General features: G+C 40.3%; 1 protein-coding gene across 1 annotated transcript in view; it reads right to left on the bottom strand.

Annotated features, from left to right (window-relative positions):
- The window catches only part of DYNC1H1 (dynein cytoplasmic 1 heavy chain 1), a 45,151-nt gene that overhangs the window by 26,849 nt on the left and 457 nt on the right, over positions 1-17,845 (bottom strand). Inside the window, exons 2-27 of the mRNA XM_041401278.1 lie at positions 15,515-15,602; positions 14,755-14,928; positions 14,272-14,527; positions 13,167-13,353; positions 12,720-12,991; positions 12,383-12,610; positions 10,828-11,904; positions 10,324-10,503; positions 9,251-9,400; positions 8,839-8,985; positions 8,552-8,692; positions 8,237-8,413; positions 8,014-8,124; positions 7,812-7,931; positions 7,344-7,583; positions 6,675-6,830; positions 6,192-6,305; positions 5,477-5,587; positions 5,188-5,397; positions 4,663-4,809; positions 4,270-4,436; positions 3,411-3,584; positions 2,544-2,709; positions 2,268-2,456; positions 1,997-2,185; positions 1,046-1,328 (exon numbers count right to left, since the gene is read on the bottom strand). Coding sequence (XP_041257212.1) covers positions 1,046-1,328; positions 1,997-2,185; positions 2,268-2,456; positions 2,544-2,709; positions 3,411-3,584; positions 4,270-4,436; positions 4,663-4,809; positions 5,188-5,397; positions 5,477-5,587; positions 6,192-6,305; positions 6,675-6,830; positions 7,344-7,583; positions 7,812-7,931; positions 8,014-8,124; positions 8,237-8,413; positions 8,552-8,692; positions 8,839-8,985; positions 9,251-9,400; positions 10,324-10,503; positions 10,828-11,904; positions 12,383-12,610; positions 12,720-12,991; positions 13,167-13,353; positions 14,272-14,527; positions 14,755-14,928; positions 15,515-15,602 — 5,454 coding nt within the window. The remainder of the gene's footprint in view (positions 1-1,045; positions 1,329-1,996; positions 2,186-2,267; positions 2,457-2,543; positions 2,710-3,410; positions 3,585-4,269; positions 4,437-4,662; positions 4,810-5,187; positions 5,398-5,476; positions 5,588-6,191; positions 6,306-6,674; positions 6,831-7,343; positions 7,584-7,811; positions 7,932-8,013; positions 8,125-8,236; positions 8,414-8,551; positions 8,693-8,838; positions 8,986-9,250; positions 9,401-10,323; positions 10,504-10,827; positions 11,905-12,382; positions 12,611-12,719; positions 12,992-13,166; positions 13,354-14,271; positions 14,528-14,754; positions 14,929-15,514; positions 15,603-17,845) is intronic.

Here is a 17,845-nt window from a genome sequence, read left to right as displayed (position 1 = left end):
GCTCCCCTTGTGCTTATCAGAAACCCTGTCTGCTCCCACAGCTTCTGTTGTCTAACAAGCTCCTGTTTTCTACTTAATAGCCTTGAGATTTCTATTTTTTCTGTCTAAACAATGGAGCGAGTAGAATAATATTTTTGTTGCTGGACTTTTCAAGGAAAGTTCCAGCAACCACCAGCTCGGACTGTGGCCAGGATGGAAATTTACTGATGACTAAAATCAGTAATTTTGCAACTCTATAAACAGTGGTCCTCAGTGAGACCCTTTGAGACCTCCCAGACTGCAGCAGGCTGCGACCAGGATCTCCTTCCCAGCGGGATGCCTCTTGGAACTTGTGATCTCTCCAGTTTGCAATGGAGGATTTGCCATTGAAAGATGACAACTGAACCTGGACTGATATCCCCCACTCCCTGAGACCAATCCTTCATCTCTGGAGAGCTGCAAAGGCATCTGATGTATTTCACTGAATTTAAGGTGAGTTTTTCATAGGTATACCTTTGCATATACTTCATGTCTGTGTGCTTTATGAGTGTTGCCAATTTAGGTTTATAATTAATCTAAACTTTTTGTCAAGTTACTGTTGTGCTTATAGAAAATCCTACTGAATATTTTTTTAAATTAATCAATTGTTCAAGTACTGCTATTATTGTATTGATTAGGTAATTAAGCTTTGCTAAATTCTTTAGACCTTGACTTGATCCAGTCTGAAGCCAAGCTTGACAAGGGAGTCCTCTGACTCCTGAGACCCAACAGTAGTCTCCCTTACCCCTTTGCATCCCTTACTGTTATCCCCACTTTTCCTTCTGTGTCCCCAGTCTCCACATATACCATTTTAGATTTATTTTCATCAGATTTTTCCTTGTGTACTTTATCTATATAGTAAGTAATAGACTGAACCTTGCCATACAACTAGCTGTGCTTTTTACAAATTCATATTAAACCTGCCTTACCTGATTCCTCATTGGTGATTCTTTAAGTGACCTAAACCAGTCATTCTCATATATATTAGAAAAGATAAGAGTTTTATACACTTGTCTCACAAACTTACCAAATGGTGATCCTCCAAGTCTTGCCTCCAGGGCTTGTGTCATTGTCAGGTAGCAGCGGTCAGTGAGAGGAGTCTGTACCAGCTTATCCTGAACCCCAAGGTACTCAAAACCATAGTTGAATTTGGCATTTGCCATCTGAATGGAGAGCTGTTGCAACACGTCTGTCTGCTTTGGGTCAAAGTAGAACCGCATTTGGCTGAGCCACTCGAAGGATTTGGAGTTGTCGATCTTGCTTTTGATCAGTGATCTTGTAACATCTCTCTGGTGCACCAACTCAGTGATCTGGAGAAAGAAGTAACTCCTTAACACCACAACAATACAAGCCAATGAAGACAGGCTAATAAAGACAGGAATCCTACAACTTCTCAGATTAGCACAGTAAACTGCCATCACTTAGAAATCATGACCTAAAACCAGCCTCTGGTTTAAAATCTGTTGCTACAAAGCCAAAACTAACAATATTGCCTACTGCTCTTAATGACTTTCCCAGTTCACAGCAAACCACTTTGGCCCAGTTAGCCTGTTAGTCCATTACACTACTGAACTTGGTATTTTACTTGCCAGAAACCAGATATTTCCCTCTAGAAATAACCCAGGATCATTTTAATTCTCCCCCTACCTCCAGTCCCTATCTACAAACAAAAGCACATTAAGTTGCTTATTTTTGTAATCATAATGACAAATTTCACATTTGAATGAAAAAAAGCAGCAACTTCCATACCTGGAAGATCAATTCACTGAGACAGCATATAGTATGATATCATGCACTAAGCTGACTAGAGTGAAAAACTACCACCACCTACATTAAGGATCAGGCCTTAATGTAATTGCTTAAATCACACAAAGTCTTTTCCTGGAGGAATAGTAAGTCTTAGACTGATCAATTTTTTCATTAAAATTTAAAAATGCTCACCTGTAAACCCTGAAGAGGAAAGGAAGCTTTTACTTACCAAGTGCTCCAGTTTTCTTCTGCGAAGGGGTGGCTGCTCCATCAGCACAGAGTCTGCCAGGACATTGAGTGTGACCTCAACATTGGCTAGCACAGACTGGAGAGGACTGTTGTCTCCACCTCCACCATTGAGGGCTGACTCCACATTCTCAGACCAAGCAATCTGGGCTGACAGCACAACAAGCTGAGCCTGTGTAAAAAAACCCTTATCAGATAGTTTTCCTTGCTGAAGTAACCAAGCTGCAGTATACTCAAGTGTTCCACATTAATACCTGGTATTTGTCAATCCAAGAGATGTAGACTGCTGGATCAATTGAAGTTGCTTTTCCAAAGATTTCTACTTCAGTAACAGACTCTGCAAGCAATTTAGCAAGGGTCACTCTCATCTCTTTTTCAACAAGAGTGAGCCACTCATTGATCTTGGGATGTTCTGTGATGGAAACGGGTGTTTTGAACAGCACCTGCAAGAATTAAAGGTTTAAGTCAGCCCACATCCACTTATTGTCATAATTTTATTTAAAAAATAAATAAAATTTATGCAGCTATACCTCCTCTCCTTCACGTGAGGAAATCCCAAGAACCACAGAATTGTCTTCATTGAGAATAATGCTAGAGACTCCAGCAAACATTTTCTTGAAGTGTTTCTGCAACTTGGCCACATTTTTGCTGTTTCCAATGATTTCAAGCAAGTCTTCATCACCAACAAAGTAGAACCTGTTAATCACACAAAATTAGATCTACATCAGAACTTCAACTATCACTTTTAGTTTAGAATTTATGCTTCATCCATGGCCACTACACGAAATAATTGACAATCATTTCCTCAACACTGCAAGAGTGCATGAACCACAAATTTGCTAGCAGTTATACCCCAGTGCTACCTTAAGTTCATGTGGTCTGTACCATACAGAAGTGTATACTTGCTCCATAGTGTGGATAATTTTCTTTACTTATCCATCTCTGAAATACCAACAGCAGTTTGGGATTGAATTGCCTGTCAGGAAGAAGAACTCCCACTCAGAACTCCTCACTCTTATTTTCTGATGCTAAGTGACAAATTAGGTGAGGACTACAGCTAAGTCAAAATCAATGACCTAAATACTGGACTGTGATAATTTAGACACTGTCCTTCAATCAAATGGCAGAAGAACCTCTTCAGTTTACAGAAATCAGCTGCAATGGTTCCTTAGGCAATATCCAAATCCTGAAACCAGCCACAGATGAGCAAGTAAGGGAAGTTTCAGCCCCACTTCTGGAGAAGTAGCTGTAACTGAATTATGTATATAGACAATACATATTTAAATGGTCATAATATCTCATGGATATGCACCACAGAAGAACTGGCAGAGGCTTTACAGAGCAGTACACCAATTCCTGCACAGAAACATCAATTACTTCAAGAGTCAACTGCTTACCGAGGGAAAGAGGACCTCTCCCTTTCCAAGTATTCTCCCAGGGCTTTCTGTATCTTCCCAAGTAAGTCTGCCAGTCTTTCTAATGATCTCTGCACACCTTGAATATTCAGAACATCCATCACAAGTGGAGATTTGGACACCTTTTTCATGAGTGCCAAGAATTCAGTGCTGATGCTGCAAGTAAAATAACACAATACATTAGTGCAAACTCAGTAACCACAGGCCTACAGAACACCAAAGTTATTTGTCTCTAAATGATCACTCCACCTCTAATGGTTGTAGCAGCTCTAGGGAACACAAGCCTAAATTCCCCAAATTACTCTTTATCTAACTCAAGTCCTCAACAACAAAATCTCACTTCTTTGTAAATTCAATCTACCAATGTAGTCCAGAGCAGATCTACTTATCTTTACTTCCTGAAGTGACACATAAATCTGATTCTTTGATCTGACTGGAAGTGTGTAGAATGAGTATCATCAGACAGACCAACTTAGAGGAAGTAAATAATGTTTAAAGGGTGAGATTAAAGGTTGTAAGCAACAGAAATTTGCCTGTTCATTGCAGCCACAACGCCAGAAAAACCATTGAAGCAACTGACAGGAGTTCGCAAGGAAAACCACCCAAGTCCAAATCATCTTCTAAAAATTGTACATCAGCCCATTTACTACAAACATTTTCTGCCATAGTTGCACCTCTTTGCTTGATGAACTTGCATCTACAGCAGCTGTAATCCAGATGGACCAGGTAAAAATGCAGTCAGTATTTCAACTCAGAGACTGCTACAGTGAGTCATGAAGTTTCAGGCCAGCCAACAGGGTGCCCCAAGGGAGGCAAGAAAACAACAAAATGAAGAAGTTACCTCTGGAACCGCTGGGTCTCCACAGGCAGCAAGTGCTTGATGTCTGCACTGCCAGTAAAGATACCCTCCAGGTAGACCCACCGCCTCTGGACATCTATCCAGACATCAAAGAGTGCCATGATACGGTTCAGCTTATCTTCCCAGCTAAGGGCATCCTCCTCAAACACCTGAAGTTTAAACACTACATTAATATTCATTTTAATATTATAAAGTGTTTGTTACTAATAATTATTAGAGAAAACAGTTTTTGAGAGTTACAAAGTATGCATTATACAATTAACAGTCTTGTCAGCTCTAAACTGTGAATATGGTCCCTGCTGACAAAAATATAAACTAAACAGAAGGGGAAGGTAGAAATAAACAAAAATTCTTTAGCTTTGTTCTCCATTTTACCTTGTAGTACGGTGACAGCTTCATAGCAGACACGCTGTTAATGTGCTCCTTGACTTTGTTGAAAAGGTCATCCCATCCACGAATCAAACGACACTTGTTCTGATAATTGACCAAGTCCAGTTCATATGTGTTCCACACTTCTCTTATCTGAAGAAAAAGATGTTTATGATAATAATTTTTCCTACATAGTTACAAAGTAGAAGCAATGTTTTACACTAAACAGATACTATTTTTTTACCCGAAGATTCTGACTTTACACTTAAGCTTTTGTTACAAATATTGAGACTATGATGCAGTTCAAGGCGGGATCTTTGCAGTCGCTACCAAGAACTGCTTTTCCCAAATAATGTAAGTTTCATCAGAGGAAATTTACACAGCTTTAAACTGTTCCCCAAAACAGAGCAAACCATGGAGTCTTGGCACTTATTTCAACAGCTTACAGTGACAAGTTTACTACACAAGTAGCCATTTAAAGCAACCCTAAGATTTGCTATTACATGCATACATACAAGGGCTGATACTAGCCTGTTTCAAGAACTCTTCCAAAGCCATCTCTCCCTGAGCCACGAGCAGAACATCTTTGACGATTGCTTCATTTCTCTGTAAATCGACATCCCAGATCTGGCCCAGGGTCAATTCTGAGACAACCCAGTTAACATGAAGCCTCTTCATCAGTTGTTTCCAGTGTCGGTCTTTAAGTGCCTCAGATTTCAGTTCAATAACTAACATGTTTATCTACAGAAGAAAAGAAAGCAAGTTACATCTCTGAATATGAATATAAAATACATACATTTTAGAAATGTGGGCAACTTACCTTCATGTAGCCCTTCAGAAGTCTCTGGACATACTCATAGGAGGCGTACTGTCGCAAACGGGCAGGGAAGTTTTTCAGCTGGTTCAGCAGACCATCCAAGTTTTGTCGAAGCTGTCAGTAACACAAAAGCATTGAAATCTTTCTCTGCAAGTCCTGTGCACATCACCATACAAGTTACCTATACATTTGTTACAGAACTCTCTCTAATGAGACATTAGCAACAGGACAGCACTTACAAGTATTATCCTTGTTTGCCTAAGATCTGGTTACTCTACAGTAATTTTATTGGTCTGATTCAGATTCATGATGCAGTCTTGTCACAGGCAGTTAGTTTATAGATCAGTGTTCTTTCTGCTCTTTACCTCCTGAGCACTGAACTAAAATCAATGCTGTTTATCCAACTGTATAATGAAGTTTCTCTAATGAGTTCCAACAGTCTATTTAAAAACAGCAGTTTCTTCTCTGTAGATGCAGTCCAATCTCAAACTATGGAAGCTGCATAAATTCCCTGTAAGATTACTTAAATTATGACAATCCTGTGAATATTTTTTATCTTACTTTCAGAAGAAACATACTCACAAGATATTGAAAAAGGCACCTAAACACTGAAAATGATCTAGACTGACAACAGAGCATGTCTGTCTCAAGAAGTCTAATTCCTAATTTGCATATACTTGTGGCAGTTATATTGTTAATGTACATAAAAGTGAAGTACCTTGCGAGGCTGTACTGAGACCCAGGGTTGTTCTTTCATTTGATCAATTTGTTCCCAGACCTTAGAGAGTTCAGACCAGACACCTTTGAGATCTTGCAGCTCTTCAAGGGCTACCTGTAATAAAGAACGTATCAAACATCAGCAGTTATTCCGAATTTCTTCAAAGTCAATAGCATGAGTGAGTTACACAAAATTCTTCTAATCCATCAAAGATCTTTGCATAGTTTGCCAGTTCAACAGAACTGCAACAGCAAGTGACCAAGATGAAATTTTCCATCTCGGCTCACATAACAGTTTCAAAATAATAAGACAGTCAAGGAAGAGATCACAGAGAAGCTCTGAAGGCTACACCTGAGTCAGTGTGGAGACTGTGCCCTGATATTAGTACAGCACACACTACAAGTCACTGTCCTGAGGGAGAAAACGATGGAACTGAAACATTTCTATCCAAAACTGGCAAGCAGGTGCGTGAGCAGGTTGTACCTGGACGCGTTCTTCACTGCCACTGAGCAGTCCAGTATCTGTAAGTTCCAGAGCTTCCTTGGCCTTGGCACACTTCTCACGGTCATCCTTCAGCCTGCCGAATTTTCCTTCGTAAATGGTAAGAGCTTGAAGAGCCTCTTCTGGACGCAGATTTCCCTAAAGTTTGCATGGAGTACATTAATCCAATAATCCTACAGTTACGCTGAAGGCAAGTTAAAAGTAGGGACTAAATATAAATGTTGGTTTGTCTCATTTTTTTACATTTCCATTTTGCTGACAATAACACAACATACTATTCCACAATCAGTCTTATTTCATTTTTACATGCAGATTTTTGCTTTACTAAAAAGCACTTCAGGAAAAAAAAAGGCAAAAAGCAGCTTGCTTCTGAATCCTCCTACATGCATACTTCTGACACATACTTGTTTCAGACAAAGCTCCCTTTGTCAATGAAGTAATTTACTTTTCTGCACCTAAGAGAGGCCTACGTTTTAATGGTAAATTTCCCTCTGCAACTATTGCTAAAAATCAACACACTGGCAGGTTATTATGGAACCCTTAAAAAGACTTTTACTATCACCTAAAATGAAAAACTGCAAAAAAAGCATAAAAACAAACTGAATGCAGAAAATCTACCTCATTCACTGAGTATTAGCCATCACTACTTACTGTTACAGGCTTTGTTTTCTCCCAGTCTGTCAGCAAGTCAGTTGTTCGGCTCTCCACTGCACGATCCTCCTGAACTATTTTCATCTGCAGATTTGCTACTTGTTGTTGAATGGCAGAATCCTTCCTACGCATAATGTCATTGAAGGCGCCCCATTCTCCTTCAATGTTGTCGATGTACAGCCAGGAGGAAGGGAACTGGAACCTTTGTTTCTCAAGCAAGCGCTGACCATTGCGATAAAGCTACAAGACACAGTGGTTTGAAGTTAAAAACACAAAACTTAATCTGCAAGGCTAAATTAACATACTTTAATAAATGCCCACTATAGAGCTCACAGGATTTTTCAGAATATGTAGTTCAAATCTGCTTTTAAGAGAACTTGAGTATCATTTTATGATGAAGCTGCATGTTATGAGCTAAGCCTGACATTTCCACAAGTCAGAAACATTAGCAAAAGACAACAGACATACCTCAACTTGCTTTTCAAACTGTTTGATTTTACGTTTCAAGGACTGCACGTATGTGATGAATGTCACAGCATCTGATGTGCTAGCAGTGTCCACAGAATGCTGCTCCAGCTCTTGACGGGACTGTTAAGGGCACAAATCAGTGTTTTAGCGCTCTACAGCAGTTGATCTGAAAGTGAAAAACTGAAATTAAGACTTTTCTTACCTTAGAAATTTGTGAATGAAACTCTGTCATATTCTGACCAAGCATTTGGCCAAATTTGCTGAGCACCTCCTTGTGCCAGGAGTCATACTTCAAGTTCACCTTTGATTGTACCTACAAGTGAATAATGTTACATAATAGTAATTTGTCACCCTTGCTGTTTTCTGTTACACACCTATTCTGAAATTCAATGCATTTATCACAACAAATAATTAAGATTTCTCACCTTGCCATAGTCTATGACAACAGGTCCAAACTCCTTTCTGGTTTCTGCATTGTCAAATGTTCCTCTTGCCTTTCTTATCTGAACCAAAAGGGCCTGCCACTTATTCAGGTCTTCTCCAAGACGGTTGTATATGTTTTCAGCTTGCATGTCCCACAGACACTGGTATTGCAGCCAAACCTAAATTGGAGGTATTTCACAATGTTCAGAACTTCTCCTGTATATTCCAAAACACGTGTTTCCACGTGTTCAGTCCCCAGGAAAACTGAAAGTCCATGTTAATTTTAGCTGTTCCATTATATCCTGTTAGTCTCCTACCTTGACATACTGCTCCACTTCAGTCACAATTCCCATGACAGCTGAGTATGACTCCTCCAGAGCTGCAGGGCCATCAGGCATCCTTGTCAATGCATTGCGATAGAACTTCTCTTCCTCAGACAGCTCATAATGCACTCCAACCTAAGAACCACAGTTATACTTGTGATATACATTAATTTCCAGGGCACTCAGGTTTGGTTTTAGATCAACACACTAATATGTTGAGGACAGTTAATTGCTAAGTGAAAGCAATTGCTCAGACTTAGATACAGCTTCATTACACATACCTGGTATCTCTGGCTTTGAATTCTTGGCAGTGACAGGATTACCATTTTCCAAGAAAACATTTCTTGGTAAAGTTTGTATCTACAGTCTTCAATTGGTGGATTCAAGTATATCACCTGGTTGGTTATTCTTAGTTCATGTACAATGTTCTGCAGAAATAGTAAAAACACCCAGTTTACTGGCAGATACTGTTACATATAGACAAGAATTTTGGACTTCAAGAAGTATTTTTTAAAAATCAACTTGCACTTAAATGGGAAAAGGAAAATATTTCTCCAAAAACAGATGCAAGAAGACATATTTATCTACCATATAGACCTCAGAAATAATTTCTGCTTTAGTTAATTGACAATATGGAAAAAAACCCAGCCAACCAAAAAAATCTAATGCAAAAAACCCCACGGGAAAACTTACTTTGATCTTGGGTTCACCACCAGGCTTATGGCTCACTTGAGGAGCATCTGTATCCATGTCAACTTCTGCTTTGTCATCTGCTTGTCCCAGAAGAACCTGGGTCCAGGCCCTAAGTCCAGCTTGCAAACGAACACCGAGGATTCTTTCAATCTAAAGAAAATGAAGCACGTTGGAGGGAAAACTTGCATATTCACTGCATGAAGATCCCCACTATCAATATATTCTGACAGGCACACTACAGCACCTCAAAGAACCAAGTGCTCCTGTACTAAGCCATTCCAGCACCAGAAAGGGCTTTTAAGGATTGGAGGGCCTATTTACTAGGGACTGTAGCAATAAGACAGGGAATAATGGCTTTAAATTGAAAGACAGGAGGTTTAGATTAGCTGTTAAGAGTGGTGAGGCACTGGCACAGGTTGCTCAGAGAAGTTATGGATGCCCCATCCCTGGAAGTGTTCCAGGCCAAGCTGGATGGGGCTTTGAGCTACTGAATCAGTGGCATCACTGCCCATGGCATGGGGGCTGCAACTAGATCATCTCTAAGGTCTCTACCAACTCAAACCATTCCATGATTAAAGAGGTTTAGGAGTTTTAGTAAATTTGCACTGAATATAATTCAAAGCTTCTCCTCATCCCTTATGGACTTTAATGTAATTAAACAATTTTATCCATATTGAAGTTGGCCTAGCGACCAATAACCTCAAACTTAAGAGGCAGAAGCAAACAATATGATGGCAACAAGTCTTTGCTACCAGGATAGCAAATTTCCACCACCCTTTATCTACCTTGCTCCCCAGCATCCTCTAGGCCATCAAACTTTTTTCTTCAAAAGACAAAACTCCCCTTGAATTAATTGATCCCAAAAGTCAACAGTAAAAAAACACCAACACACGTCTTGCATCTTCTGCATATCAAAAACACACTGAAATTTTCAGGGAATGAGAATTTAGTCTCTTGTGTGACTATGAAGAAAAGTCTCCCTGGGTGACTATGAAGACAATAATTGAAATATATTTTGCACCGGAATAAAATGTTACCTGTAAACATATACTACTCCTGGATCTCAAACCTACCTCCATATCCAATTTATTGACCCAGATTGGCAAATTGGAGTATGAATGAAGATTTAAATCATCCACAGCTTTCTGAACTCTGTTCAAGATTTCGGAGAAAGTCTTGTGATCATACATGCAGGTTTCCAATGATCTCACTTCCAGGTCTATCTTCTCTTCAATAATGAGCAGATCATCCACCTAAGACAGTTTAGGAAAAACAGGATGTTTAGTTTGACAGGTTAGATCAAGGAAACAACAATTCAGTAATGGTTAATCATGTATCTTTATTTTAATGCAGCAATCCATCGATTTTAGCATTATCAAATGAAAACAGTACTGCTAATAGCAATTTTAGCACTACTAAAAGATCCATCCAGTTGGCCAATTTGTGCTGACTCAATCAGCTACTTAAACCAAGAGCTGCAGAACTGTTTCTCAGCTATACAATGACACTTTTGGGTAACAACACATTACTGAATTATAAATGTAAAAGTTTTGCAGATTTTGACACAAAACACAAACCTTTTCCTGGAAACTGAAGACAGTCTCAGCCAAGCGCTGTACATATGGATCAAGCTTGTATGATTCCCACACGAGGGCAATTCCTTCTGCAATCAAAGCCTGCACCTCTTTCTTCAAGCCAGCAACCAGCAGTGAGATAGTATTACGCTCTTCTACTTTCTCACATGTTCGCTCATATGTGCGGACGCTTTCAATGAGAGAAATAGCAAATGGATAGAGCTGGTTTGCTTGGTGAGCTTTGTTGACAATTGCTAGTGGGACACGGAAACCAAGCCACTTCAGGTTTCGGACTTCTTTTGAAAGTGTAATTATTTCTGGGAGGAAGTTGACTTTGAGTTTCAGGACATTTCCAGTTCGACCTCGAACACGAGTGCTTTCGATGGTGAAAATGCGACCGGACACACCAAGGTTGCGTTGCTGAACTTTTCTTGCCCAGTCATCAAAGATCTCTTGAGTGTTGAGCTTCATGCGAAAGCTATCTCCATCCTGCTTTAGCTTCTGACCTTCCACATGGTTCTCCCAGCCTTTGCCAAGGACATCCTCCACACGCTTCATGTAAGCGGTGAGCTGCCTGTCAATCTGTTTTGCCCAAATTATAGACCCAGACACGGGAGGCAAGTCACGAACGTGGCTCATTTTACATGCTTGACTCTGTGGGTATTGTACTTTAAACTTGTCATGAAGAGACTCGATATCATCCTTCACACGCTGGATCAACTGCGTTTGGTACTCACGAATGGCACCGCGAATGTGAGGTCTGACAAACAAGGCGTTAAAGCGGGAGAAGATTCTGAACATTTCATTGGCATTCTTTGCTGTACCGAGCTGGTCTCTCAAACGGGCTGTTATCCTTGTTTCAACTCTATCAATTCTTTCATCGTAGCGCTTCATTGCTGCCTCCCAGGCCTCTGTACCTTCTTTGGAAACATCTAATCCATCTACTTCCTTAACATTCTCATAAGCGAGATTGACTTCTTCAATTGCATTAGCATCTGCAGCATCAAAAAGGACTTCTGCTACTTTCATATCCTGTGGTTCAGGTACCTCTCCTTGATTTTGCTGGGCAACAGCTGTTACCTACATTAGGATCACAGTTTAATGAGTTGGATACTTCAAAACTTCCCTGGAAGTAGCAAAATGCAGTTGGTTCTAAAAAATACTGCACATATCCCCTACCAATCAGTGATAAATTCTTAACAAACTTTCAGTCATGCTTCAGAATTAACTTCCAGTAGGAACAGGGCAGCACAGTTACTTTACAAACTTCCACTACAGTGCAGCATAATCTCATTTTCCGCTGTGGTTTAGCCAAGTTCAAGGATTTAAACACTTATTAATCTCTTCTGTGTTATGTCTAGACTTGCTGAGTTTATTAACACAAGCATGTATTATGCAATGTAAGTCAGAATTAAAGCTCAGCCTATTAACAAGGGTTCAAAACTAAATATGGAAACTGAATGTTACACTACATTTGTGCTGGTAACTTCAAGTAACAGTAACACTCTTGAAGAAGCCACACAGATTTTCTGTTTGGTAACAACCAAGACTACACTACCTGAGGTCGCAAGACTCTCACAATGACTGCTCTCAGCTGCTCATGCTGACGCCTGAATTTCCTCATTTGATCAAGACGACTCTGGAGTTTCCTGTGAGCAGGATTGATGCGCCACACCATCTTCAGGTTCTCTTCCCTTTTTCTCTTCACGATATCTCTCAGCAGAACTTGTAGCTTCTCATATTCATCATCCCAGGTTTGGAATACTTCAAAGCATGCAACCATTACCTGAAAAAAGTTTTAGCACAGGAAATTTAATTCCCAAATTAAATGCTTCCTGAAAGTCACTGTCCAAAGCAAAAATACAGCAACCAGTATCACAAAGCCATGAACATACCTTTTCAAATTCTTCATAGGCCACGTGCATCAGTTTTCTGGTTCCCAACACTTTAAGCAGCTGAGAGCTCAGATCTCTTGAAATAGCCTCCACTAAACGCAACGCCCTTTGGATTGGGTATTTTGTGTTCCTGATTTTTCTCAAATGGGTAAATATTGCAACAAGGGCCTGCCTGATTTTGTCCAGCTCTGTAGCAGACAGCAAGTCATTGAGTGGAAAGTCTTTCATCAGTGGATTATAGTCATTCACAGTTTCCAGCGCCTGTTTCAGACCTAAATGGAAAAGATTTTGAATATAACTTTTCATTTCATTGACCAAAATCTCTATCTGTAACTAGTCCAAGGTTCCTCTAAACAGCACTGCTCTTTGTACCACAACCTTCAGGTTTTTTAACAGTTTAAGTTCTGTAGGACATTTGAGAAAAATGTTATGGAACAGATATTTTACCTGTGTCAGTATCAAAGCTGACAGTTGCATGGAAACGTTTGCCATGTTTCAGAATGTCTAGAGTCAGCAGAACTTCAGGACTTTCACGTTTTTCCTGAATGCGGTACAGGGCCCTTTCCAAATTTAACCAGAAGCTTATCTCCTGTAATGCAGTGCCTGATGCAGGATCTCGATCTAATTTGGTCACCTTCAAAGTAACGGAGAGAAAGAGAAGGGAGAGAGAAAAGCATTTAATTTATATGCTTCAACTGTAAAAACTTGCTGTTATAAATATAATTGAAACATGCAGCAACTGCCAGGTTTTTAATAACCCAACCTCACACAGTTTTGGCACTCATTCTTTGAAAAGTGTAGGAACTGTATGCAACATGTGACAAGTGTAATTCCAGAGATCCTAAAGGTTGGTTTTAGGACCCTGATGTAATAATCTTCAGCACAGCCTAAAAATGTCACTTTCCTGCTTTCCTGAGGAGTGTCTGTATTCTGGTTAAAGGCAGATGAGCCAGGCAAGATAACAAACGTTTTATGCTCTTAAGTAAGAAAAGACAACACTGTTCCATGAGCAATAGGTATCTTCTGTGCTCACAGAGGCAAGAAAGCCAGATTAGTACCTCAGATGTTGCTTTTGAGTAACACCAGCAAAACAGCAGTTCTTTTGAAAAGTAACAGGCAGAAGTATGAGATTACAAGATAGGGCTGGAGCAACCATTGTGAAGTGGTTGTGGATGCACCAGGAACAAATAGCAAAACAGGCCAATCAGATATGTTCCTCTCAATCTGCTGTAAAGATTTGAGGAACAGTCACAAAATGCACAGGATTACTGCCAGTTACTTGAGTCTACAATGTAAAACAAAGTCATACTCTTGGTTATTTGTCAAACAATTTAGACTAGATTCCAAACTTAGACTAGGCTCAGCCTAATTTTAGATTAGACTTAGACTAATTTAGACCAATGTCTCTGGTGGCTCAAAAACCTGGTCTCAGATCTTCAGAGCATCCTGCACAAGCAGCATTTCACCATGTAAACTGTGAAGAACATACACAGTACTACACAGAAGTTCTTATTACTTAGTTGCTTTTCCCCCCTGCTCTTTATTTGGTTACCTTTTGTATTTCTCTAATCCAGCGGTTGACTCCAGACTGTAACTGATTAAGGAACAATGGATCCTCAGCCTTCTCACCAAAATCTGTAACTTTTGGTTTTTCTCCACGTTCATAACACTGCTTGGCAACATTAGTAATGGTTGCATGAATGGGCAGACTGATCTCTGGAATTTCAATATTCTGTTGCAAATGTAAGAGGCCCATTTCAAGCTCTGCAATCTTTTTCTCAACTGAAGGAGCCATTTTATCTCCATCCCTGAAAAAGCACAGATGTTTCAGATATAAGAAGGCAAACCAAAAAACCATACATAACACATTTAGACCTGAACTGCTTCCCCAGAGTCAGCAACAGCATGATACTAACTGTGTGCTTAAACCAGCCACGGGATTCACCATGAAGAGTCACTGTTGTTTGTTACTTTTTAAAAATCATTAAACACTTTAGTTCATTAGCACAGAAATGCAGTATTTATACTGAATTACCTGTCTGCTTTGCCAGATTCTCTGATATAGGACTTGAAGAAGGGAGCAACAGCATTGCTAATGAAAGAGTGCAATGTTTCATATGGAGAATCTTCACTGAGAGTGAGCACTCTGAGCTGGGAAGACACTGGTTTGTCGGCATCGATCACTGCCGTGCGTTTAATGAACGCCAGGCTATGGAACAGAGAACAGAGTTATGAACCAATCACCTGACACTGAAGTGGCACAATAGCTTAAAGCTGACTGCAAGTTTAGGAGTCAAATGGCAATCTGTATCATCCTACTTCACAATCTTTTTTCTAAGAGACTTGAATACAAGCCTTCCAAATAAATCCATCTTTACTTTCAGGAATGAGCAAGCTGAGCTATCGATAAGGACTCTGAAACGGGGCACACTAAAGACAAAACACAATTTACAAAGCTTCAGGATCAAATATTCCTCAATATAAGGGACAAATATCTAACAGACATAAACAAAGAATACTGAACCCACGTTGTGCACGTTACAGCTGCATGTATGCCAAAATTAATAAAACTTTGTTTCTTTAACCCCATAGCTAGAAGTCCTAGGTCCACTCCTTTCAGCCTCATGACACACCCTTTTTTCATCAGAACCTCTGCCTTGACAAGCTTGAATAAAAACACTGCCTGAAAGCAATAGGTAAACCAATGGTAAATTTGTAGGTAAAGGAGGTAAATTTGCTTATACAAGTTTTACATATATGGAGTAAAAATGTTAAGATCTATTTTACTAATTCACCTGTTTGACTTTATTCCATAATGAATGTCAGTGCTGATACTGTATGAAATGAACTCTTTTTCCTCTTCTCCTTCATCTCCCACATCCTCTGCAGAAAAAATATAGTATGTAAGAAACAATTTCTAACACATCTGCCACTCCTTCTCAACCACCTTCTGCTATTACCAGACTATTTTCTAACCTTTAAGCTCCACGCCAACTTAATTAACTAAATTAGGTCAAATGTAGCTTTGCAATATCTCTCAGATGTAGAATGGGTTCATTGTCTTTAAACAAAACTCCATTAAGATTTAGGTTGCTATAAAAATAACAAAGCATTACAGTAAGTGAATTATAACTCACATTCTGAGAGAGAAATGTGCAATGCAGAATGTGCATTTATTTGCAGAGATATGTTGCCAGGACAACTATGCTTCAGTGAGAACATTAAACAGCTGCTTCTTTCTTTCAGAGGTGGCTTTGTATTTTCAGACATCTACTCTGAAAATGATTTGGAAATTAAACTCTGAACAACAACAACAAAAAAATCTCTTGACAGAACAAAAAGCCAAGCTGTGGGAAGTACTCAGGCATTAGCACAGCCAGTGCATCACAGATGATGTAATTGCTGAGGATGCAGGCAGCCGTGCTGCAATGCAGTGATTTCAGTGCAGAAGGTTACTCCCGGTTGGGGGACACACTCTCACTGCACACATTATAGCAGACTCTGTCCTGCTCTGTCCCCTGCAGGCTGGGGAGATGGTGACACCAGAGAGCAGCTTGCACTATGTAGAAATAAGGTTTCTGATTTATTGCACTTGTAATCAATAATCTACTTCTACTTCATGATATGCAGTCCATGGACAAGCTTCAATAATAATGCTGTTTTTAAGGGTCAGAGCTCTCCATATGCTGCTGGAGATTTCAGATCTGTTAAGTTTGAACACCTGGCTGTCATTCACAAAATCCACTCTGCCCAAGTAACTGCTATTAAACCAGAAGACATGGACAGAAATGGCATCTGTGCATCATAAATTAGTATTTGGCTTTTAACAGGTAATGAGTCTCTCCATTTCTTTTTATGCATACACATATAACAATATCTATGTCATGAGCCTGGAGATAACTGATCACCACTATAGTATTTCCAACCTGAACGAGGGAAAACCATTCTCGTGATCCAGGCATGGCAAAAATGCAGGAATCATCTGCATTAGTATTAATGGTTTTCTTTAAACCTTATTTAACACTGTATATGAATTCATAAAGACAGCTGTTCTTTTGTTCTCTTTGAGAAAATTAACCCTACTGAAAAAGACATCTCAAACTTTGGAAGGGGAAAGAGGAGGATAATCTGGATACAGGCAAAAAATAAACAATGATGGGGTATTTTAAAGCAACATCTGAAGTTTACAACTAATAGACACTGAATGAAAGAACCCTCTTGATGTCTCTCTCTGTGCGCAGCAACTGCAGGGCATATATCAGGATGTTAAATTTCCATGTTTCTGTTGACATGTTAAATAAGGCAATATGAAATACGATTTTATTAGGATTTGACATATACAGGAACAGAACCACCAACATACTAGGAGTAGTGATTCAGAAGTTTAACAGAATTTTGCAAGCTCATGCCGGCAGGCAGGTAGCCATTTACAGACTGTAGGAGCTTCTTTAACAGTAAAAGCCTGCATTTTTGATGAAACTTTGCTGTATATTGTCACTGTTTATTAGGCTGCATTCTGTGACACTAAGAGCCTATTTAGCAACAGATTTGTTGACAAGTCATTTTCGAAATAAACAGTTACAGCAGCACATGAGTAACAAAGACCCTGGAGCCACAGACTCAGCTTGGCTGCAGTATTTCATGCAGCATCTGAAGCGGTTCTGAGCGCAAGCACCACGGCCACCAGGCTTTGATAACTAAACAAAGGCACGGCAAGGTCCACATCTTCCTTTGTCAATTACAGGAACTCCCTAATTAACCATGAAACAACGCTTTTTACAGGTCGATTGAGACTGGGGTTATTTTTTTCCCCTTATCCGCGGTTTTGGCGCTCTCGTTCTGTTTCAGAGCGGCTATCAGCCTCGCCCAGGAGGTCACTTCCCAAGCAGCGCGGCTGCCGCAGGAGCGGTGCCACGGCCGACTGACGAAGCACTTTGGGTGCCTTTCTAAGCAGGACCGGCCGCGGCCGCAGCACGCCCGGATCTGCGCCCACAGCGAGCCCGCAGCCCCGCCGCACATCCACCTGGGCCCCGGACCGCGGAACAAAGGCGGCGGGGGAGGCCGGGCCGGGTCGGGCGGCGGCCAGCGGGACCCGCCCGCAGCCCAGGCTGGGCCGCCACCGCCCG

This window comes from Onychostruthus taczanowskii, unplaced genomic scaffold (genome assembly GCF_017590055.1).
Source record: "Onychostruthus taczanowskii isolate IOZ18803 unplaced genomic scaffold, ASM1759005v1 scaffold1, whole genome shotgun sequence".
NCBI classification, from domain to species: domain Eukaryota; kingdom Metazoa; phylum Chordata; class Aves; order Passeriformes; family Passeridae; genus Onychostruthus; species Onychostruthus taczanowskii.
Note: the sequence above shows the minus strand (reverse complement) of the source record. Positions and strands in the feature narration are given on the sequence as shown.